This window comes from Phyllostomus discolor, chromosome 6, assembly GCF_004126475.2.
Source record: "Phyllostomus discolor isolate MPI-MPIP mPhyDis1 chromosome 6, mPhyDis1.pri.v3, whole genome shotgun sequence".
NCBI classification, from domain to species: Eukaryota; Metazoa; Chordata; class Mammalia; order Chiroptera; family Phyllostomidae; genus Phyllostomus; species Phyllostomus discolor.
Genome location: NC_040908.2, coordinates 103,494,047 through 103,518,281, shown reverse-complemented (window position 1 = coordinate 103,518,281; position 24,235 = coordinate 103,494,047). Strand labels below are relative to the sequence as shown.

General features: G+C 37.5%; 1 protein-coding gene across 1 annotated transcript in view; it reads left to right on the top strand.

The window, feature by feature from the left end:
* CEP295 (centrosomal protein 295) overlaps positions 1–24,235 on the top strand; it is a 47,008-nt gene that overhangs the window by 14,258 nt on the left and 8,515 nt on the right. Inside the window, 21 exon segments of the mRNA XM_036028675.1 lie at positions 2,231–2,414; positions 2,633–2,800; positions 5,207–5,428; positions 6,830–6,922; positions 7,077–7,180; positions 8,978–9,011; positions 9,014–9,111; positions 9,566–9,663; positions 9,926–10,175; positions 10,177–10,612; positions 10,615–10,662; positions 10,665–10,700; positions 10,703–10,735; positions 10,738–10,988; positions 10,991–12,262; positions 12,264–12,326; positions 12,328–12,385; positions 12,388–13,268; positions 14,349–14,517; positions 14,642–14,785; positions 19,313–19,465. Of these exon segments, the coding sequence (XP_035884568.1) occupies positions 2,231–2,414; positions 2,633–2,800; positions 5,207–5,428; positions 6,830–6,922; positions 7,077–7,180; positions 8,978–9,011; positions 9,014–9,111; positions 9,566–9,663; positions 9,926–10,175; positions 10,177–10,612; positions 10,615–10,662; positions 10,665–10,700; positions 10,703–10,735; positions 10,738–10,988; positions 10,991–12,262; positions 12,264–12,326; positions 12,328–12,385; positions 12,388–13,268; positions 14,349–14,517; positions 14,642–14,785; positions 19,313–19,465 (4,795 nt within the window).

Genomic DNA, 24,235 nt, shown 5'->3' with positions numbered 1-24,235 from the left:
ACAGCTGATTAGTCAATGGGCTCAAAGTAAGGAGGTATGAAGAATGTGAAAAATAGAGTGTCTGAGTCACATACTTCAAATTTCCTAACTTTTTCCTCTTGTTCCAAATAGGTGAAGCTGTTCTTACTTACAGTATATTATTGTGGTTCTAAAATCTTTACTAATGATAAATTTATTAAAAGTTAAATGTTTTAATCAGTTCAAAAATAGCCTGAGAAGAAATTAATCACTTTCCTAATTATTTGAAGTACATTTGTGTTTTCTGTTTTAGGGTTCAATTCATTAAATATTTATTCAGCGAAGCACATGCTGGCTTCACAGTGTACCTTCAAAGGTACAGTTGTGATCCTTACTGGCAGAGAGCTTTGAAAATGGCTGTTGCTGCCTGCAAAATATATGTAATGAAAATCGCTAAACAGTTTTAGCTTCACTTTTGTTAGGCCTGTTCAGTGAGTGTTTATTCTTGAAACAGCATGAAAATGATTAATCTTTTTAGAAGTCTGATTTTATGTCCTTAGTTTGACTCATGCATTTGGATGTTTTAAATGCTCATCTGAGAAAGTTTTTAAGTGCTTCTGTGGGAATTAACTACTTGTCTTTTTTAAAACCAAATTTATTGGTAAAATGCCTATATTATTAATTTGTATAGTTTGAATTGAAATATGACCTTCTCCCTTAAATTTTAGTATTCATAAACTGGGAGTAAATTATGACTAAAATAACTGAATATCTGAATTATTATTAGTAACTCTCATCTAAGTCTTAAACCTATAGGAAAAAATGTGAAAGCATAGTAAACTGAGCACTCCTCCACAAATCAGCAGTGTCCAGTGGTGAAGTAAGCAGACTCCATAGTCGGCCTGGATTTTTGTGCCTTTACTCCTTAGCTGTTTGATCTCAGGCAGGTTACCCAGCCTCTCTGAGTTCTGTTTTATCATCTGTTTTGTGAGGATTAAATGAGTTTAATAAAGCCCCTAGAACTGTGCCTTGAATTTCATAAGTTCACAGTAAAAGGGAGTTGTTGTTGTAAATAATCAAGTAGAAAAATCGGCCAAGCTTTCAATGAGCCAGAAATAGTGTACTAATTCAAATTACACTGAAGTTAATTTAATGAGATGGTTTGAAACTTAACATAAATGAAATGAATTTGTTCATAATTTGATTCTTGTTCAGGGCATGGCAAAAAATTTCATCTCTAAATGAAAAAATATTTAAAACTTTACATGAGACTAAGTACTGTATGTTATCACTTGACATTTTGTTACACAGGCTACATTTTGTAGACAAAAGTGCCATCACAGCCCTGCAGTCCCATTGCTGTTAGAGCATTTCCTTTTCCCTGTCTGAACCTTTCTACTGTAGACCCCATTGTGCCCGGGGGCCTTATTTCCTCCTAGTGTCTATTATAACTAGTATTTGGCCTCTACTTGCCTTTTCAGCTTTATATTTTTTCCTTGAGTAACTTTGCCCTCTGTGTCCTATCTAAAATGACAATATACTTTTTCTGAATACCCAGTGCCTTCATTTCCATACTTTGATGCCATGGTGGTTATTTCTTCCTTATACTCCTGCGCTCACTTTCATATGGCTAAATCCTCATCCCAAAGAATCAGAGGTCTTCTTTTATGCCCCCTCTGTAGCTTCCACCACCAGAATTCTGTTAGATAACCTCACTGGAACTCTTGCTTAACTTCCAAGTTAGCCAGACTCTTTGTGCTTAAAGAGATACATATAGATCCACTTTAATCATGGTGATTCCTAAGAGTCTGAAGTCACAAGTATCATCTGTTAGACCGTGGGCACTCCGGGTCTTGGTGCTGACCTGAGACTGGTGTATGCTGCTGTCTTCGTGGAGAACTGGTACAGAGTACACTGCAGGAAATTGTATATAAGTTACGTGGCAACTTATATGGAACCTACCATCGTGGCTTTCCTGAGAAAGGAGAACTATAGCTTTTGAAGCTTGTGGCGTAATCAGTACCACCCACCATCTTTGTTGGTCTCCAGGATAGGGGTGAGATTGTATCTCTAGCATCAAAAACGGTAACTGACATTTAGTAAATATTTTTTGAATAAGTAAATTAATGTCTTTTTGTGGCATAATGGTAGAGGAGGGAAGGGCACCCCAGGCCCTGTTTCTTTTGATTCCTTTACTTTTCCCTCACTAGTAATGTTACAATCCAAAATTTGTGACTCACCTGTTGCAAATTAATTCTCTTTGTTCTTGAAGAATCAAGAGAGACTAATGAAAGAACTCAAACAGCTACAACAAGAGGACCTGGCACGTAGGAGACGGACTGTAGCACCGATGCCACCACAACTAGTCGAACTTCCATACAAACGCAGTGAAATGAAGGAAGACTGGCAGAGAGAGCTAGAATTTGCCTTTGAAGACATGTACAATGCTGACAGGGGTAAGGTATTTTCAATAAACTTTCAATGATGCTTTTAACTGCTTTTGTGGGAAAATATATTTGTGTTGATGAAGTACTTTTTGTTTTGAAATGAGTTCTCATTTGAAAGGGGACCTCATATTTTAGACTTAGAAACTGTAATGGCCTTTCAGTGTTTATGTTCAAGTTCTTTTTAGTCATTTTGGAATGGAAACATGTCTCTGTATTTCTTTATTGAGAGGTGAAAGGAAACCTGATTTTGCACCTTGAACCGGAGCCTTTGCCCACTGTAACTGGTGAGATCCAAGATGAAGAACTGGACCTTTCAATGGAACAAGAAAATTTAAGTGAAACTGAAAACCCCCCAATGACAGCAGCAGAAATAATATGTTCTAGTGAAGCAGATGGTAAAAACTTCTTCAAAATTGAATATTATAATGTTTCATAGAATAAAATGCTAATCGCTCACTAACAATTAGAAAAGTTTGGTCTAATTTAGTGCAAACAGTGACTAATGCTAATAGTGGTGGAAGGAAGAAAGAGCATTTTTACAGATTTCCATTATTAAAGATCCTTTTCATATACATAGGAGGAAAGTTCTTTTGTTCATATGTACCTATAGCGTGAAGATGTTTTAGGCTATTTGGCTTAGATGCTTAGATACTTAATTTGAAATTCATTTGAAAGGTCAGTATTTTTTTTAGACTTTCATCAAAGCACCATACACATCCTACTGTGTTCATTATGGCTGGGCACTTCGTGTGCAGTGATTACACACACACACTTAGATCTCTTCCAAACTGCATCTCTGCCTTCACCATTCTAAACCTTTTTACTGGGCTGTCTGTTGCATGGGTACTAAAACTCAAGTCTTAACAGTAAATTGATTGTCTTTTGCCTCTTGAAGCTTTGTCTGCCTGTCTTCATCCTTAGTAAATGATACTATAGTCTACTGTTTTCCAAGCCAACCAATGAGTTATCTCTAACACCTCCCTCTCTTTTATTCTACATCTCTTTAGAGACCAGATCTTCTTCATTTTGACCCCTCCTTACCACCATACCTTGTAGTATGGCCTTGGTTCAAAATCACTGAGACTTTCTTAACATTTGTACCCTACACTGTGGATAGTTGGCCCTTCGGGCTTCCACCTTTATGTGGGTTTCCTATTGGACTCCTTGAGGGAAGGCTGTAGGCATTATCCCTACAGTTGGGCCCACACTGCTGTCCAGACAAAGTGTAAGGTTATTATGGTTTGGCATGAACTTGAGAATATGGTTTCAGGGCTCGTTGCTTTCCAGAATTCCCACTTAATCTTCATTTCTGGCCTCTGTGGAATCATATTTTCTTGCGAAATCAGAGCCTTTAAGAAAATACTTTACCGTTTCATCCATTTCTTTTAGTTTTTTTCCATCGGAAATATCATTCAGATCTCTAGTTTGTCAGGGTTGTAAATCTTGCCTATCTAGGGACAGTTACATTTCAGCTCCTGCTGGTCACATTTGGGATTGCTGGGTTGGTTTTGAAAAATCTCTTGATTTTTTTACAGGAACAAATTTAAAGGACACATGGACAAAAACTAGGGGGAGGGTGGTAATGGGAGGGAAGTGGGGAGGGTTGGGTGGGTGGGCTGGAGTGGGAGTAAAAGGGAGAAAACTGTACTTGAACAAAGATTAAAATAAAAAAAATTAAAAAAAAAAGAAAAATCTCTTGACTTTTCAAAAGAACCTAAGAATATTGTTGTTTTTAAAGTCCTTGTTTTTAAATATTGTCAGTTAATTTCTTTCTTGAAAATGAGTGAGTTACAGACTAATGGTGAGTGAGAGAAACCAGGCAGAAAAGAATACCTAAGTGTAATTCCATATTTATATGAAGTCAAAGGAAAAAAGACAGGCAAAACTCATCTGGTCTCAAAGAATAGCAGTTATCTGTAGCGGTGCAGTGGCTGGAAGGGGCATGAAGGAGTTGTCTAGGTGCTGGACGTGGTTTGCATAATGGTCTGGATGGTGTTACATTGATGTATGTAAAATTCATTGAGCTGTACACTTAGTTTTGTGCACTTTATTGTTTATAAGTTATGACTCAGAAAGGTTAAAGGAAAATGTGGGTCAGACAAAACTACAGTCTGCCAGTTTTCAACCTCTGTAGATTTCTTAAATTTTATTCCATACATCAGAAAACTGTCCATGAGAAACAGTTTTGTCCCCTTAGAGAACTGTTAGTACTATACTGAATTTTTGACATTGTACTATCAGCCCATATGGAGGGATGTTTTGAGGAAACAACTTAAGAATTTTAAACTAAAGAGATGTCTTTATGATGATAAGTGGGGGAAGTTTTCCCAGATAGTACCAGGAATAATTTGAGAGCACTTGATTTGCTTTTAAGGTTCTAACTAGTATTGCTTTTCTCTGTAATCTACTAAGTGCAGCGCCGTAATTAGGACCCTTGTCTAGCTTAGATTATAGAACTTTACAGCACATATTTTCAAAGTTAATCTTACAGATTCAGAGTTTGCATTTTGCCATCATTTAACAAGCAGAATAAACATGTTCCTGATACATTTTTAAGCTCGAAATTTGTGTTGAATGCATATTGTTGGGAAACAGTTTAATTCTATTGTCTTTATTTAAATATAAGTTAAAAATTGCTGCGATTGGGGTTGGATAGCATTGTACATACTGTTAAATTATAAATAGTGAGGAAAATAAGGTTGTGCTTTTAAGTAGTAGTTATCGCAGTAACTAAGTATAAAGATAGAATAATTTACCAGATATATAATAGGTGCTGAGTAAGTTTTTTTCTTTTCTTTTAGTTCCCTTGACAATGAAGACCCAGCAGCTCCCTTCAAAAATTCTTTTTAAAAAATTATTAAATAAGATCCGAAACCAAAAATCTCTCTGGACAATTAAATCCATGTCTGAGGATGAAAGTGAAACGATTATGACTGCTAGTGAAACTGAGAGTAAAGCCCCAACAGTTGAATCAGAAACAACTGCTGTTGAAGAGGGAACATTATCCTCTGGGCAGGAACAAGGTGGGTCTATTTATTAGTCTCGTTTTGTGGTCCAGACACCCTTTCTGAGTTACTTAAAAATGTCATTCCTGAAAAATCAAAGAACAGAGGTCAAAAGCAAGACAATATTTTAGAGCCCATAATGCTTCTACTTAAAGGCAATTATGTGATCTGCACACACACCTCCCTCCTCCTTCATTTCTCTCACCCTCACTCTCTCTCTCTCATTTCTTTTTCTACACCTGCCTAACTGTGGGCACTGGCTTCCTTGGTATTCCTCAGACACAGCAACATGACTCACAGAGTCTTTGCAGTTGCTGGTCTTTTTGGCCAGACTGCTCTTGGATTTTTTAATTACTCACTATGACAATATATGACACATGTATGATAATTAAAGCCATGGGCATGGAAGAACTCTTATGGGAAAGAATTCAGTGAGAAGAGGGCCTATAAGACCATCTGAGGGACTCAGGCATTTAGAAAATGGGTGGAGAAGGGCAGAGAGCAAAGGCAGTAAAAAGGAGAGGCCATCAAAGTCGCACTAAAACGGGGCTCTTTCGTCTTCAATTCACAACCAGGTTATTTTTGAAAAGGCCTTGTATGAGTAGGCTTTCTCTAGCCTCATCTTCATTTTCCCCCCTTATTTAATTATATCCCATGTATATTTATCCTTTTTCAGTTCCTTGAATGAGCCAGATTGTTTTTATCCTCACAGGGTGTTCATACCTGCTTGTGTGGCTGATGCTTCATTCTCTTTTAGGTGTCTGCTTAAGTGTTCTTTCCTAAGAGAAACCTCATCTGAGCCCTAGTCTAATTCAGATTCCACTGTAATTCTCTATTGTAAAATGCTTTATATCTTTTATATAGTACTTACCATAGTCTGTGATTTTACATGTTTTGCTAGGATAATTACATGTTTCTGTCCTCACTCATCCTGTAAAACCTCCTTGAGGCCATTTCTTATTTACCAGTGTCCCGAGCATGCAGCACATAAGGAAATGCCGAATGAATGCTGGATGTAGAGTTTCTGGCTACTCTGATATGATTGCTTAACTGTCTTCTCTGCTTTGGTTTCATAAGTAATAATTGTAATAACTAAATATGTGAAAGATACATTTAAATTTCTTTAGCTTTTCTTTAAACTATGGTGCTTCGCCTAATCTCCTTTTATGCTTTTCCATTGTGTTTGAAGTGTCAGCATGCCTTCTTAATGGTTCTGTGTTATGTTTTCCTTTTTGTTTACAATTTTAGTCTTTCATCTGTCTCCTTATATTAGGCTCAAGTTTCATGGTGACTGGATCTTAAATAAGACTTTCAGGTGGACCGAAATTGAATTGTTAATCTGAATGCAGATTTTTGTTACTTTTGTTAAGATTTCAGTTTAACAGTGATAATATGTTCATAATAAAATGTCTATTACAGTTGTTGAAAGCGATATGTTAACAGTTGACTCTGGCCCACTTACTAGTGAAGATCAACCAATTCTATGTGATGCAGACTCTAAAAAGGAACAAGGTACTTGTTTTTATTTACACCCTCAGATTAAACTTGCTTGGCTCTTCAAATCTTTTCTTAATAAGGTTACATATAATGAATGAATAAAGAGCATTACAGTGGTGTCAAAATTCTAAATTGTTAAAACTAATTTTTGTTTTGGGGATCCTCTTAGAAATAAATGAGATTGAACCTACCACAGCAGTAGCTCAGAGTTCAGTGCTACTCCATCCCCAAGAAGAAGCAGCTAGGATTAGAATGGCATCAAGACAGAAACAGGTAATTTCAAATTTTTATTTTTAAAGGTTTTTCTTCTTTCCCTAGGTACTATCATTTTCTTGACCAGTGAAGTCTGTGTTAATGTCTGACTACATTTACCATTTGTTCCACCTTGACTTACACATTGAGCTGATAAAACATACTTCATTTTGCTTGTTCTATTCATTTAACCCTGTTTTGTATTTTATATTTTGTATATATCTTGTCTTCCCTATGAAATTTATCAGCTTTTTTAAAGTTGGAGGTTTTCTTTAAAAAATGCAATTTATTCTAATAGTTTCTGATACAATGCTTTATGCATAGTAAGTGCACGCTAAATACTTGTTAAATAAGTTAGTCCCTGTCATTATATTGGACACTCAACTGAAGTTTGTAATCTCAAAAGTTTTTTTTGAAAAATAGTATTTCAGAAGAAAAATTTAAATTCAAACATCTTAACTATAATTTTTCGGTCCCATATACTATCGTAAAAGATTTTTTTGATACAAATTACTTTGGGAGAAGCTGATTATTACTAAGCCAGTCAGTTTATAGTTACAGTTTTTATAAAAATACAGCTGAGGAGTGCAATTCTATTAGCGAGTATTTCTTCTCAGATAAATATTTTCTAATCAATATGCTAAAGCAGTATCGTCCAATAGAACTTTCTCTGGTAATATAAATGTTTCATGTCTGTGTCTAGCTACATGGACTATTAAATATTTCAGTACTTGAAATATGACTGGTGTAATTGAGGAACTAAATTTTAAATTTGGTTTACTTGAATTAATTTACATAGTCACAGATAGCTAGTGACTTTTGTATGATAATGCTGTTCTAGAGGTACTACAGAACTGTAAACTGTGAAATTCAGTGGCTCCTCTGAGTGCAGAGATGAGTAAGTAGAGAAGAGAGTAAGGAAGATGAAGATAGGGATGCAACTATGGCCTGATGAATTATTGACATTACTAGTGTCCTGACTAGCAATAGGTAAAGTTTCAGAATGAGATATTTTTTTATTTGGAAAACAAGATTATTTTATTACTTCTAATAAAATGTTCTTAATAAACTGCACATACATTCATTTTCTACTTAGCAAGTATTTATTATGTATTACATATGTATCAGGGACTTTACTAGGTGCTGAATTTAGCAGGCAACCAGTCTAGTCCAGTCCCTGTCTTCATGAATTTAGTCACTCTGACATGTGTTCTTTTTACTTGGATCTGTGTGTGTGGTTGGTGTAATATTAGGGTTTAGGTGTCATCCCTGTGCCATTGTCTCACCATCTGTTGTCTCACCAGACTGTTTCATGCCTGACAGAAAAGATACAGAATTTTCTCATTGTACTACTGTTTGGCTTGTAGATAAACTGTACCCCTTTATGGGTATACCTAGAAAATCGAAGTGTTTGGGGAGGCCTTGACATTTAATTTCTTTGTCATTTCCTACTGAGCACATTGCAAAATTAAAGAAATGAACACAGAATTTGGCTAAGCATTGTTTGCTTCTTATCTGGAGGTGAGTCTTCAGTGATGATCAGGGTTTCCCTGTGCTCCCAGAAGATAGAAATAGTAATGAATTTATTTTTTTCTTCTCTTCTCTGCCTCTTTTTAATTCTTTCCCTTTTTCTCTTTTCCTCCTTTCCCCATCTCTCACTCCCTTTCCCCCTCTGATAACAGCAGTAACATAATCTTCTAGGATAATTGGTACTATTGATGGTAATACCTGTTTCTTCTTCAGTGTATACATACTATAAACTTTTCTTTTGGTGTGAGTTTGTTATTAAGATAGATCAGTAGTTTTTTTTATTCTTAGATAATGGAAATAGAAGTGCAGAAGCAGAAGCAGTTGGATTACTTGAACAAATTGAACAACAGAAGTTAAGATTAGAAGCTGATTGCTTCAGGGCTCAGCTAGAAGAAGAAAGAAGAAAAACTCAACAGACTGGGGTAGGATGTTGGGAAATCTCATCCCCACATAGATCACTGGGGGATAAGAAAATATAGCAATTTAGCATTCAGAAAAGTAAAATGCACTTCTAAGTCTTATTTGATAATTTTTTCTTCTAATTATATATACATATACAAGTTTATACAGACCTAATGGCTTTTCATCTTTCAGCCTCTAGAGGGTACCAGTGTAAACATGACCATAAGTTGTATATACTGGGTATGTTGAGTTCTTGAACTCGGTTGGCACTAAAAGAAAATGGTGAATGCTGTCATTTGTTTAAAAATTTTTTAATTTTTTGCTTTTGATGTCATTTAATAATGGAAGTGCAGTCTTTTTTAAAAAAAGAATAAAGCTATATGGAAGTTAATTTTAGAACTTTAGTTCATATTAAATACTTTAGTAACGTGTTCTGGATTTGCCTTTTAATTAGTAGTTGTTGTCTTTTATTAGGTTGGCACTGCTCCAGCATTGTGCACCATAAGTATTGATGAAGAAAGGCATAGGCGGATGATTCGTAACTATCAACGTCAGCTTTTACAGCAAAACAGGTATTAGCCAGGGTACAACTCATATGTTATAGCATATGGCTACATCTTCAGGATTTAATATTTATATGAAGATTTAATCGCAGTTCCCTTAGAGTTATGGCACATAGATTTCTCTAAGTGCAGTGGGAACATTGTTTCTTTTCCACCGTGATCCTGGCTAATTCTAGATTGCTGTTGAATTTAATGTTAGACAACTGAGAATATGGAGCTTTTTTTTTTTAATAAAAAAAGAATAATTTTTGTTTTGTTTTGGTTTTGGTAGGTTTCATAAACAGTCCATTGAAACAGCCAGGAAACAATTGCTCGAATATCAGACTATGTTAAAAGGAAAGTACCCATCCATGACAGCTGCATCATTAATGTCTGCTCCTGTGACATCAGCCCCACCACAGAAATCTGAAAGACCAACTGTTATAACAGAACATTGGGATCAAGGTCAGCGACCGAAGTTGAGTCCTAACAAATATCAACCTATACAACCTATGCAGATCCCCAGATTAGAACAAGATTATTTTTCAGGTTCCAAGACAAAATCACTTCCCACCAAGACTGGTGGAAACAACAGAAACAGATGTTTTAGCCAAGAAATGTTTGGAGTCACAAGAACAGCCAAAGCTATTTTCACAGACTGAAACACAACAGAGAGACTATAAATCGGTCCCTAAAGATTCTCATGTACTTTCAAGGGCTTTATCACATGATAAGCCACTAATATTGCAGCATGCTAGTGAAGTAGCTGAAACTTTAGACTCCCAGCAAATGTTCTCAGAAAACAATAAAAGTACATTTTCTGAGCCAACTGAGCCTTCTTCATTCCTACCACTGCTAGCTGAGCATTCATTTAGTTCTCTACCTGCTGAAGCTGAACCTGGAAAAATCAAAGAACCCTTTCCAACCTTGAGCAAAAGTACAGTTTCTATAAGCCGTTCTGTAATCAGCCAAATGAGGGATAGTCTTTGCCATCCTCAGAAAACATCATAGCCCAGCAAGGTAATTTGAAGGCCTCCAAGAGCAGTTGGACCTACAGAAGGAAGTTCTTCGTCCAGACAGGAAGCTCAGGAACAATTGCTTTGGGCAAACAGAAAGAATTAGAAAGGCAAATTGGCATCTCTCTGTTCCTTCCATTGGTACCTGTGGATTCCTCTGCTCCACTGCCTTCTGCCAAAGCTGACTCAGGGAGAATCCAGGAATCTTCTCCAACCAAGAATGATAGTACAGTTTCTTCAGGCCACCCCAGGGTTCCACAACTTCAGAATAGGCTTTTGGATTTTTCACAGCAAGATAATTTTAAACTTCTTCAGGAGCAGTTAAATTCCCAGAGGGAAGCAGCCTTCAGGCCAGGCCGGGAAGCCCAGGAAGTTTATGTATACATCAACAGGATAAGCTGGATAGAAGACTGTGGTCTGAACAGACCGAGCCACCTTCTCTCCCATCTCAGGTAGCTCAGCATACATTCACTTCATTACTTCCTGCTAGTACTACTCAATCTGGAAAAATCCAGGGGCAGTATTCATCTAAGAGTGAGGAAGGATTTCTCTCAAACCAGTCTGAAGTCCCCAAATCTCAGGATGGCTCTTTGAGTTTCCTCCAGCAGTTCCTACCTTTGCATGACAGTTTGAAGTTGCTCCAGGAGCAGCTGACTGCGCAGAGGGATGCTCTTCAGGCTAGGCACGAAGCCCAGGTGGGACTCCTTTTACATAGACAAAAGGATTTGGGGGATAGTAAGTCGGAACAGATGAGTTCTTCATTCCCAACAATGGTTGCTCAACATTCAGTTGCTCTGCAGGCTTCCGCTAAAGTGGAGCCTAGGAGAATTCAGGACCTTTGCTTGTGCAAGGAGAGTACAATTCCCTTGAGTCACTCGGTAATCCCAGCGTTTCAGGATGAGTCTCTCCATTTTCCACAGCATAGCCTGCTACAGCAAGAAAATTTGACAGCGCCCCAAGAACAACCACACATGCAGAGGATAAGAAGTGGTGCTCAACAGGAAGCTCAGGAATATGTCCACAAACAAAATGAATTAGAAAAAGGAATTTCTTCTGACCAGACTGGCCCCTTTTTATCCTTGTCCCAGGTAGCTGAATCTGAAAGATGCCAGGAATTTATGGCAAGTGACAGTGCAGGGCCCTTGAGCCATTCTAAGATCTCAAGATCTCAGGAAAGGTTTCTGAGATTTTCACAAGATAACTTGGAGGCCCACCAAGAATGGCTAGACACAGAGGAGGCCCTTCGTTGTAGCCAGAAAACCCAAGGAAATATATTCTCTGAACAAACTGGTTCCTCCTCATTCGTACCCCATTTGGGACAGCTTTCATTTACTTCATTACCTTCTGAATCGAGTACAACTCAGGAACCTCTTTCAACAGAGAGTGATGGCAAAATTCCTTTGCACCATATTCAGATCCCACATTTGCAGGATAGGCTTTTGAGGTTATCACAACTTATCCAGCCTCAACAAGATAATTTGAAGGCACTTGAAGAACGGTTAGCTACACAAAGGGAAGCCATCATTCAATCTAGACAAGAAGCCCAGAAAGAGTTACATAAACAGAAAGAGTGGAAGGAAGGATATCTCTTGGCCAGGTTGGCAAACCTCTCCTTTCTTACCCCGAAGCGTACAACATTCATTTGCTTCATTACCTCTTACTGAATCTGAGAGAAACCCAAGAATCTTGCCCAACTAAGAGTGACAATATAGCTTCCTCACATCATTCTGAGATACCAGATTGCCTGTTAGCCTTTTGGGTGATTCACAGCCTGGTTTACCTCAACAGGTTATGTTACCTAAACAAAATAAATTTGAGGAAAAGATATCTTCTGAGCATCTTATTCAACCTCACCATCATGATTTGATGGTACTTCAGCAGCAGTTAGATATACAGAGGAAAACCATTCAGTTTAGACAGGAAGTCCAAGAAGAGTTGCTTTTGCAAAGACAAAGTAAATTGGAGAAAAGGGTATCATCTGAGCAGGTTAGTGCCTTTTCATCTTTATCCCAGGTAGCACTGCCTGTTGACTCTGAAAGACTCCAAAACTCTTTTGCAACCAGAAGTAACTATACTGCTCCCTCAAGTCATCCTGAGATCCCCAGATCACAGGATCAGCTTTTGAATTTATCACAGCCTATTTTGCCTCAGCAAGATCACTTGACAGCACAGTTGGACTTGCAAAGGGAAGAGGTGCACTCTGATGAAAAGGCCCAGGATGACCTGCTTTTAAACCAAAAAAGTAAGTTGATTGAGAGTGAATCTTCTGAGCACACTACTACCTCTTTGTTTCTACCCAAGGAAAAAGAGCATTCATTTATTCCACTACCTTTTGCTGAAGTTAAAAATAAAGACATATGTGAATTGGAGTCATCCAAGAATGAACATGCAGTTTCTTCAAGCGATCCTATGATCCCCAAATTTCAAGATAGACTTTTGAGTTTTTCACAGCCCATCTTAGCTCAGCAAGGTAACTTGGAAATTCAGAAGCAGATAGATCTACAAAAAGAAGTTCTGCATTATAGGCAAAAAGCGCAAGAAGAGCTGCTAGTACAGAGACAAACAGCACTGCAGCAACAGATGCTGAAACATCAAGAGACCTTGAAGGATTTCTTTCAGGTGTGTAGCAAACTTGAATGTCTAAGAATTAAACAATGGAGTTAATCTGACTCAGACAAGCTAAATGTTTTCATCTTAGGTCTAAATGTTACAAGTTCATAGTTATTGAGAATAATCAGTTGGACCTTAACTGCTTTAATTTTCTACCTCAAACAATATGAAAATACATAAACACGACCTTGTGTGGTGTTTATGAGGTTAATAGTTATTCGAAGCCCAACTAGTTTTAGCCAGTAGTTTGATACAACCAAATGCAAACTCTCTTAAAAAATGTAGATTGTCATTGGAAGTTTTGTTACAAAGGATATTTAGTTTACCATAAGATTAAGTTGTAAGATAATCAGCAGAATTTCTCTTACACAAATAGCAGACCTTGTGCTTCCTGTAGCACTTTTCCATAGTTACACTTTCGTATAGCACTTGGTTGACATTTGTGTGTGAATGAAAATCAGTACCCTCTTTTTTCATATGTGACAAAATTAACACCTGTTGTAAAATTGGCATGATTTTAGGGTGATGGACAGCTGGACCTGCTGCTTGTCACTGAATTATTGAGAAGACTTTGGCATAGCCACTCAAACATTCATAGTTCTCTTTATGGGAGATAAGTATATATTCTAAGTATGCCTGTGTCCATTTTACTTCAGAAGGCTATTTCCTGAATTTATGATTTAGCCTATAAGACCTTTGATGTTCTAAAGAAGCTTGAGTTGAGTTCATGAGAACTTGAGTTCTAGGGATTACTGGTCATTTGAAGGAAAAGTAGTGAGAAAAGACAGCATACTCAGGTAGTGGGGAAAGAGACATACTGAAGTAACATCCCTTATTGAAGTGTACAGTGAAGGTTAAGTTTTTAGGTTGAAGGCTGTGGGTGGTTATACTTTTTAGTGGAAATATATCACTCTTTCAATATATAAGTGTTTCTCATATTGTATCTATTCATAAAGTTGTAATAGTATGATTGATATAACTATTTATTTGGTTGAGATTCTAATTTAAGAGCTAGATAGGAATTTAATGAACACTTCACATAATCTCTTATCCTGTGTCATCCCCACTCTCATCTGTGCACTGTTTTAGACGAGTAAGCCCACTCTTGAAAATGATTTAAAACCCCAGATGCTCAGCCAGTGGCTTCCTCATCTTCAAGACCAAGCAAGAGATGATTATGAAAACATTAGTCCTGCAGACAGCAGCAGCTCTGCTGATAATCAGCTGCTTTCAGAAGGTAGTAGTACCAAGCAGAGTGGTAAGATCATTGGATTTTATTGTAATTATTCCACTGAGTATTCCTTGCTTTCTTTCCTGTAACTTGCTGGCTAAAGAGAATTTTGTAACATGTTATCTGCCTAACTTTATCATTGACTTGATAGGTGAACATCTGATCCAAGAGCTGGGCAGGAGAGCCTCAAAGCCACCTGTAGCAAAAGTTAAATGTGGATTAGACTTGAACCAGCATGAACTCAGTGCTATACAAGAGGTAGAATCACCAGCAAGTGGCAGACCTTCTATACTAGGTAAACATATGATTTGATAAAATGTTGTGTTTTTTTTATAATTGCTGGTCTTCTACATTTTTTTCAGGATACTCATTTTTTGTCATTGAAGAAGCCTAGCTATGAGTACGTGTGGAAAGAAAAAATGGTTTTAATAAACAGTATATAAAATTTAGACTTAAAGAATTGTGGCATAGGTAACTGGGTTTTTCTTTTATCTGGGGGAAACCAATTCACTGTAGACAAAAATTCCCACATTCTGACACTCTTGCTTCCCTCTGCTTCCTTTCATGTCTGCCTTCTAAACCTGTTTCTTTGGGATATAACTCAGTTTTTCTCTTTCCCCTTGTTGCTGTTCTACTTCAGTACTTTCATTGTTCTTTTCCTGTATCTTTTATATTATGCTTAAGATCCTGGCTTTAAGGACAATTAGCTATGTTTCTTCACTGTACTTCTTCCTAGATCCAATTATCCAGAAAAACGCCTCTTTGCGATCCTTAGTAAATAGCCCTGTTTGAATTTCATAATTATTTTTTTATTTCAAACTTACCAAATAGTTTTCTTGATCAAAATCATCAAAGTGAATTTTTTGTAAGAGAGAAATGACCTTTGTCAATAGAAAGGTACATGGAAGTATGATGTTAATATTAGTTATTTTAGTCTTCAGCCATAAAATACTGTATCTTTGTTTCTAGCTGAAAGAATTAAAGAAGGTAGAGGTTGAGAGTAGTTCTTAAGAATCATCCGCCTTTCTGCTTTCTTTCTATCTTTTATGGAACTTACAGAGAAATGATTTTATTTATTACTAGGCATTGGAAGTTTTTTCCAATTTTGCTCTATTTGACAAACCACAACTTCAGGAATTGATTAATGCTTTCCCTAATTCACAGTGAACATTGGGAAATTCCCACCATCAATTCCTATAATTTAATGAGTCGTGTTTCAGATTTCCTAATGTCTTCATGTCTGAAAGAGAAAGCTTTATACTGTTCCCTCACCTCCACTTCCTTATCCTTCAGCCCTTTTTTTCAGTGAATAGTACCCAGATGTAAGTTTTGATACTTCCCTTTTCTTACACTGCCTCTTACACCCAATAAATCACCAGCTCTTCTCAGTTCTGCTTGGTCAGCTCTGACATCTGTCCACTTCTTCCCATCCCCACTACCACTCCTTTGGTTCAGGCCATTATTTCTTTATGGAGTGGTTGCTACATCTCTCTGTCTCCCTGCTTCCAGTCCAGCTTTAATTCATTTTCCTGTGAAAGTATGTCAACATCATACTTCCATGTACATTCTATTGACAAAGCTTATTTCTCTCTTAAAAAAGGATTTACTTTGATGAATTTGATCAAGAAAACTATTTGGTAAGTCTGAAATCAAAAAATAATTATGAAATTCAAATAGAGCTATTTCTCCCTGTTTGAAACTCCTTAGTGGTTTCCTTTTGATTGAGGAATAAGTTCCAGTTAAGTTGTAAGTCCCTAGCTTCACCTGTCAGGCCTCTCATGATCTTGCTCCTCCCTTCAGGGTTGGCTTAAGTGCCAGTTGTCTGGTAGACTTTTCCTGACCTGTCAAGTATCTCTCTTGTGCTCTTGGGAGCTTTCATTACAGCCTTTATCACAGTACTTTGGGTAATACTTATAACCAAAATGCTATAGGCAAAGAGTTTAAAAAGTCAAGTAGTAGCCCTGGCTGGCGTAGCTCAGTGGATTGAGCGCAGGCTGCGAACCAAAGCATCGCAGGTTCGATTCCCCGTCAGGGTATATGCCTGGGTTGCAGGCCACAGCCCCCAGCAACCGCACATTGATGTTTCTCTCTCTCTTTCTCCCTCCCTTCCCTTTCTAAAAATAAATAAATAAAATCTTAAAAAAAAAGAAATATAGGTTTAAAAAAAAAGGCAAGTAGTGCTAAAGCATTATAACATGAAACAGCAGTTCTTCCTGCCCTACTCACCCACCCCTTACTCCTCATTCTGTTAACCAGAGGCAGTCAGTTTACAAGTCCTCTAGGTGCTGCTTCTTGCATTTACCTCTATGGTTGGCAGTGGATTTTAGCAGAAATTAAACTATCATCATGCTGATATGTATATTTTTCACTGCTCAAAGTATATAATCAGTATACTCTAATTATATTTCCTATTTGTAAAACTTTTCCTAGAGTAAATTGTCTTTTTTTTTTTCATTTGCTTAAAAGTTTCTGTTGAATGTCTGCCCTCCCACACTAATCCTCCTATCAAGTACCTCTCATGTCATCTGAGGCCACACTATTTTCTCTGTTTGTGGGACATCTTTCAGTAGAAAGTTGGACGATCTATATTATGTATTTTTAACAAGCATATTATTGCTTCCAAAAAGGGGGGAAATTGGTTCTTGGGGGAGTGAAAAAGTCTTACTCTTTTTATATATATACCAAAGCACAGATGTACATAGAAAGATATACAATATATCTGTAGTTATGAGAAGTTCATGGAGTTAGGAGGCAATGTTTTAAAAAGCCTAAAAAGATTCCTTAGGTGGGTGATTATAAAAGTAATGTCAAGAAGCACTGATCTAAATTGATCTTTTAAAAAAAAATATTTAGACATTTTATGAGCTATCAACAAATGTCTTACCTTATGCAGTGCCCTTTTCATAAGATTTCCCACATTTCTATTTCATTTTCTTTTTTTTTTTTTAGGATTTTATTTATTTATTCTTAGAGGGAAAGGCGGGGAGAATGAGGGAGAGAACATCAATGTGCAGTTGCCTCTCACTCACCCTGTTCTGGGGACCTGGCCCACAACCTAGGTGTGTGCCCTGACTGGGAATCAACCCTGTAGCCCTTTGGTTCACAGGCTGGCACTCAATCCATTGAGCTTCACCAGCTAGGGTTTGATCTTTCAGTTTTCTTTTCTACGGTTCATTTTTTTTCTCTTTTTGACTTTACTTTTTTGGAGAATTTCCTCCGCTTTTCTTCTAATTTCTCTTAGGAATTTTTATTTTTACTATCAAATTTCAGCTTCTAAATGCTTGTGCTTTTTCCTAATTTTTCCCCCTTTTTCTTAGTGTACTGCTGTTTTCATAGATGCAAGATATTGCCTACTTTGTGTATTTATAGTTTTTTGTTAGTTTGGGTTCCTGTGTTTTCTCTGAGTTCTTTTGTTTCTTTATTTGTTTCTTTGTTATTTCTGTCTCATATTTTAGAGACGTTCACTAATAGCTTGCGTATTGGACTGGGATGCTGAAAGGCCAATTGGAAATTCTGTAGACTGGGGGCCTTGTGTACTGCTGAACTTCATTGGAAAACGTGGCTTTTCACTGGGGACCCTCAAATTAATATCTGTAGTTCTTTGCCCTAAGTCAGTTTATAGTTTAATTTCTTCAAAGAAAGATCCTCCAAGCCTGATACAAGCATGGCTGCTGCTGTTATGCAGCCAGCCATGAGGGATTTGTTTTGAGGATGCAGACCTTTTTTTTTTTTTTTTTTTAAGATTTTATTTATTTATTTTTAGAGAGGGAAGGGAGGAAGAGAGAGAGAGAGAGAGAGAGAGAGAGAGAGAGAGAGAGAGAGAGAGAGGGAGAGAGAGAGAGAGAGAAACATCAATGTGCGGTTGCTGGGGGTTATGGCCTGCAACCCAGGAATGTACCCTGGCTGGGAATTGAACCTGGGACACTTTGGTTCCCAGCCCGCACTCCATCCACTGAGCTATGCCAGCCAGGGCTTAGGATGCAGACCTTTTAATACCCAGATTTTTTTTTTTAATTACATTCTGTTCCCTCCATTCATCCTTGCACCTTTCAGTGTCTGATCCTCCTGGATCAGTCAGAATGTATGGGATTCAGTTGCACCAGAGAATAAACCTGCAGTCTCCTCTGGGGGTGATGTTGAGGGACAGGGATGTCCCTAAATGGGAAGGATCTGTTCCAAGTAGACAGTTTTAAGCATTTGCTCTGTTTTTGGTCCCCTGACACACACCTTCCTTTTACAATGCCTTTAATTCCTCACTCCTTTGTTTGCTTGTTTAAATTTTTGTATCAAAGTATAACATTCAGAGAAGTGCTTAAATCCTAGGCGTTTACTTCAGTGATTATCACTGTAGTCATCAGCCTCATGTAAACACCACCCTGGTCAGGAACTGGAATCTTAGAGCACTCCAAAAACCCTTCCTTTGTACCTCTCAATTACTGTCTGCTCAGTTCTCCCCAGCATAAGCCTCTGTCTTGATTTCCTATGCCACAGATTAACTGTGGCTTTTTTTGAACTTCACATTATGAATGTGTATTATATCTTACAGTACTATTAATGGTTAGTAAGTCTCCAGGCATTTTCCTCGGATTGAGTGCTGAAGCATTATCTGGTATTAAGTAGGTGTATCATTACAAACTCAGTAAAATTGAAGTGAAATAATTTAAAGGCCTGTGTGAAAAAGTAGTAGTTATTTTCTTGCTACATAGATTAAGTTTTTAAGAGTTTAGATTTTTGCCCCAAATTCTAAACTGCCATTTTAGTTTTGGCTAGAGCTAGAAATGTAAGTGGAAGTCTGATGAGTCAGGACTTTTTTCCCTACCAGGTAAACCAGATTTTTATCAAGACAGGGACCCCCTGAGGGTCTCTATAAGTCGAGAACAGAGTTTCCCTTGGGCCCCACTGGACCATGATCCATTTGCTCATCCTTACCCAATCGCCCAGGAGAACGTCTGTGGTGACGACTGTCATGAAGCAGGTGAGAGAGAAAGAAATGGAAAATGGAATTGCTGTGCACATGGGTAATTGGACAAAAGACATTTTCTGTAGTGTTGTTTGTGATGAAAAATGGTAAATAACTTCAGTGACTGTTAGGAATAGAATCATTATGGTGTACACATATTATGCTGTTCTGTGCACTGTCAAGTGATGGTGGGAGGGAGGAGATCTGTGTTCATACATTGAAAATTGTCTGTCTGGCCCTGGCTGGTGTGGCTCAGTGGATTGAGTGCCCTGGCCTGCTGATTCCCAGTCAGGGTACACGCCTGGATTGTGGGCCAGGTCCCTTCCCCTCTAAATAAATAAAATTAAATGAAAAAAAAAAAAGAAAATTGTCTGGATGATAATCACTGAAGTGTTGATGCAGGTTTATATTTTGGAGACTGTTGTACTTCTATTTTCTATGTTTACCTGTACATACATATTTTTTAAAATTAGAAGCATGTATTCTGTGGAGAAGAGGTTGGATAAGGGAAGTAAAGATTTTTAAAGAATAATTAATTTTGGGCCCTGGCAGATGTGGCTCAGTAGATTGAGCTCTGGCCTGCAAACCAAAGGGTGGTCGGTTCCATTCCCAGTCAGGGCACACGACTCGGTTGTGGGCCAGGTCCTAGTAGGGAGTGCATGAGAGGCAACCACGCGTTTATGTTGCTCTCCTTCTCTTCCCCTCCCTCTAAAAATAAATAGTGTTTTTTTAAAAGAGAATAATTAATTTTGCTTTTCAATTGTTTTACTAAATAAATGCTAGTAGAAAGTATTTGAACGTATGAGATTTATAGTTAGCAACCTATACAAATTTTGTGTTTAAGCCTGTTCCAAATAATTCACATTTAATTAAATACTATTAAATATTATCTTTAAAAATTTCTATATGTGGCCTTCTAAATTAGCTATTTTGTTTATTTTTAAATATTTGGAAAATAAAGAGGATTATAAGAAAAAAATGTTAAATCTCTTAATTCTGCCACCCAAAGACAGCCAGTGTTAATTTTCTCACTTTTGAATGTATGCATGTAGGTAACAAGCTGTTTTCATGTGTAATATGCTTACTAACCATACAAAGCACAGTTCTAGTACTACCTTATGAGTTCTAAAGCACCTTTGATGTAGTTACTTTTCCTAACCAGATTTCTTTTTATTTTAGCTGCCACATATACTTGAGTGATTGTCTTAGTTACACCTACAATTTAATAGACTCAGAGATAAGAGACCTATTCTCTTTTTGAGGATTTATAGAAAAATTGACTTCAGCAGCTTTTCTTTTTAATTGAAGATTGAAGTAACTACAAAGAATATAATTTCCAGTGAATGATAAATTTTGATACATAAAGTAAAATTGTTACATCATTATTTTAGATTTAGCTAAAGAATACTTCTATTTCCTTTTTATTCTACCTGTTGATGGCCCTCTAGCCAAAGATTACCAGGAACACACCTGTAGCTGAACAAAGCTGGGGGTTTTGACTTGTTGCAGTCAGGTAGAAGGCCACCATGGGGGAACAATGAGGATTCTCAATAAGAGGGTATTAGAAAGAACTCTCTGGGCTCTGGCCATGTAGCTCAGTTGTTAGAGTATCCTCCCAATACACCAAGGTTGGGGGTTCGATCCCTAGTAAGGGCACATATAAGAATCAATGACCCTGGCTGGCATAAGCTCAGTGGATGGAGCGCAGGCTGGGAACCAAAGTGTCCCAGGTTCGATTCCCAGCCAGGGTACATTCCTGGGTTGCAGGCCATAACCCCCAGCAACCGCACATTGATGTTTCTCTCTCTCTCTCTCTCTCTCTCTCTCTCTACCTCTATCTCCCTCCCTTCCCTCTCTAAAAATAAATAAATAAAATCTTTAAAAAAAAAAAAAGAATCAATGAATGAGCCCTGGCTGGCGTAGCTCAGTGGATTGAGCGCGGGCTGCGAACCAAAGCATTGCAGGTTTGATTCCCAGTCAGGGCACATGCCTGGGTTGCAGGCCACGGCCCCCAGCAACCACACGTTGATGTTTCTCTCTCTCTCCCCCCCCTTCCCTCTCTAGAAATAAATAAATAAAATCTTTTTAAAAAATCAATGAATGAATGCATAAGTAAGTAGAACAACAAATTGATGTTTCTTTATCTCCTTTCTAAAATCAGTAAGATAAAAAAGAACTTACTGTAAGATTTGGGCTTCTATTAGGTGATTTTGAGGAGAATTCAAGGAAATGGGACTTTGTTTATTAATATTGGATGTTATCAGGGAACAGGGTTATTCTTTTTGGGGGGTACCTAAAATTTTTACTTAGGGGGTAGGAATAATGGAGTGAGGCTAATTAAAGCTGTAACTGGTAAAGCATTGACAGTCACCCATATTTGCCAGGATAAGGAGATGGTTGGTCTTTTTTCTTTTTTTTTTTTTTAAGGATTTTATTTATTTTTACAGATAGGGGAAGGGAAGGAGGGAGGGAGAGAAACATCAGTCCCAACCAGGGATCAAACCTGCAACCCAGGCATGTACCCTGACCAGGAATCTAACTGGTGACATTTTGCTTTGCAGGACAATGCCCTACCTAGTGAGCCACACCGATCATTTTGTGGTCTGGATTATATTCATGATGTTGTTAATATTCAGAGATGAGTGTAGGTGGTCTGATTTTTGTCCTGATCCATCATGGTCACAGAATGGCCTTTTCTGGTACGGGTGTTCTCTGAAGTTAATGTCTAGCAGAAGAACACCAGAGTCTAGATATAGCCAGGTCATCTCCTGGCTCTCAAGCTGCTTTTCTTCTCATAATCATCTCCAGGTTTGTGTTGTTTCTATCTTAGAAGGGAGGGTATTGGTTTTGTTATTTCTTCATCCCCCCTACCACTTTATTCAGGTCCTCTTCATCTCACCTTTCTTAATAGCCTTTTAGGTGGTATCACTGACTTCATACTCTGTAGCCCTTGCTTTTGCAGGAAGTCAGGAAATACTGGTTTGCTTCTGAAAGAAAACAAGAAATGTTGCCTTCCTCATAGCATGGGAAGATGATTGCTTAAGGCAGGGGTGTCCAACCCACAGCCTGCAACTGCATGCAGCCCAGGATAGCTATGAATGTAGCTCAAAACAGAATCATAAATTTACTTAAAACATTATCTAGTTTTATTACTTAGATGTGTACATTTTCTATATTAGTGATCACAAACTTGGGACCTGCTTGATGATTTTGAAAGATTATCAAAAGGGCCACTGCATAATTAGGGTTATGATGTGAGGACTTTTTTGCTTATCTGTGGTGGCAGATACCACAAAAATTACGCACAGATCTTTTTTTTGCTCATTAGTTTTCATTAGTGTTTGTGTACTTCATATGTGGCCCAAGGCAACTCTTCTTCCAGTGTGGCCCAGAGACGCCAAGAGGGTGGACACCCCTGGTTTAAGGCATTGCTGACATGTTACTTCCCCTTTTTAGGAACCTTCCAATGGGTCCATGCTCCTGGTGAACCACTTCCAAACCAATGACAGTTATTTCTCTTCCAGCTGCTTTCAGCAACCTGTTCATTGAATTCTTTAGTGTCTGTATAACTGACCTTGATCCTTTCTCCATTTTTTACTTTTTACTTCTTACACCTACTCAAAATGCTAGTCTTGTTTACTCATCTCTCCTCTGGAGGATTTGAATCAATCTTCTTGTTATGTTATAGAAAACAGTATATAATTGTGAGGTATGAATGTAAAAACCCCAGATTAACTTCTAATCCCCCAACTAGCTTTTGAAATGACAAAATAAAAACTTACTATAAATTCGTCATCTCTTATTTCCTTTGCTTAAAACTCTAGTGTGCATAGAAGCAACCAAATAACAGTTTAATGGTTCAATCAGTTATATCACAGTAATATATTTTTAAAGAACTAGACTAAAAATTGTATTTAAAATTAAATTGTATATATCAATGCTATTGATACTAGCTTTGTTTCTCAACTTCATTATCCATAATATAGATACTATTTTACAAATAATATGTCTACACATAAACGTGTGTGTATCTGGGTTACCTTTTAGAAAACATTTCTACACAAACATTTAAGAAACATACTTTTTTAAAAAAAGATTTTATTTATTTTTAGATAGAGGGGAAGGGAAGGAGAAAGAAGGAGAGAAACATCAATGTGTGAGAGAAACATTGATCGGCTGCCTCTCTCACACCCCCAACCCGGGACCGAACCCACAACCCATGCTTGTGCCCTGGCTAGGAATTGAATGGGGGACCACTAGGTTATGCAGGACGATTCCCAACCCACTGAGCCACACAGGTCACAGCAAGAAACGTACTTTTAATGTGCATGATCTCTTTTAATAATATCACAGTGATAATGACACAGAAAGTTTTAGTTTATATTTGGTGGAACGGTTTTAATTTTAATCTGTTTCAGAGCTACGGACAACCGTATGCCTTGGCCAGCTTCCTCACAAATGTTGGCTGTTGAGAGTGAGAGAAAAATTAGCCCAAAATACCTGAATTATTAAGAGTGAGACAGAAAGTATAATTTTACATGTATTTTAGTATGTTAAATATATTGAAAAATGATAATTCATAATAAAAGCAATTCATACTCAGTATGATTATACTACGTACTGAAAGTTTGAAAGATGTGAAATTCTGCCTTGTCCCACCATTCGTAAGCAATCACTGGTTGCACTATGATGTTTTCCTTTCTTGTCTTTTTTTGTGTAAGTTTTTCTCACCTTTGAGATCATGCTGTACTTATGATCAAATTTTCTTGCTTCTTCACTTAAAAT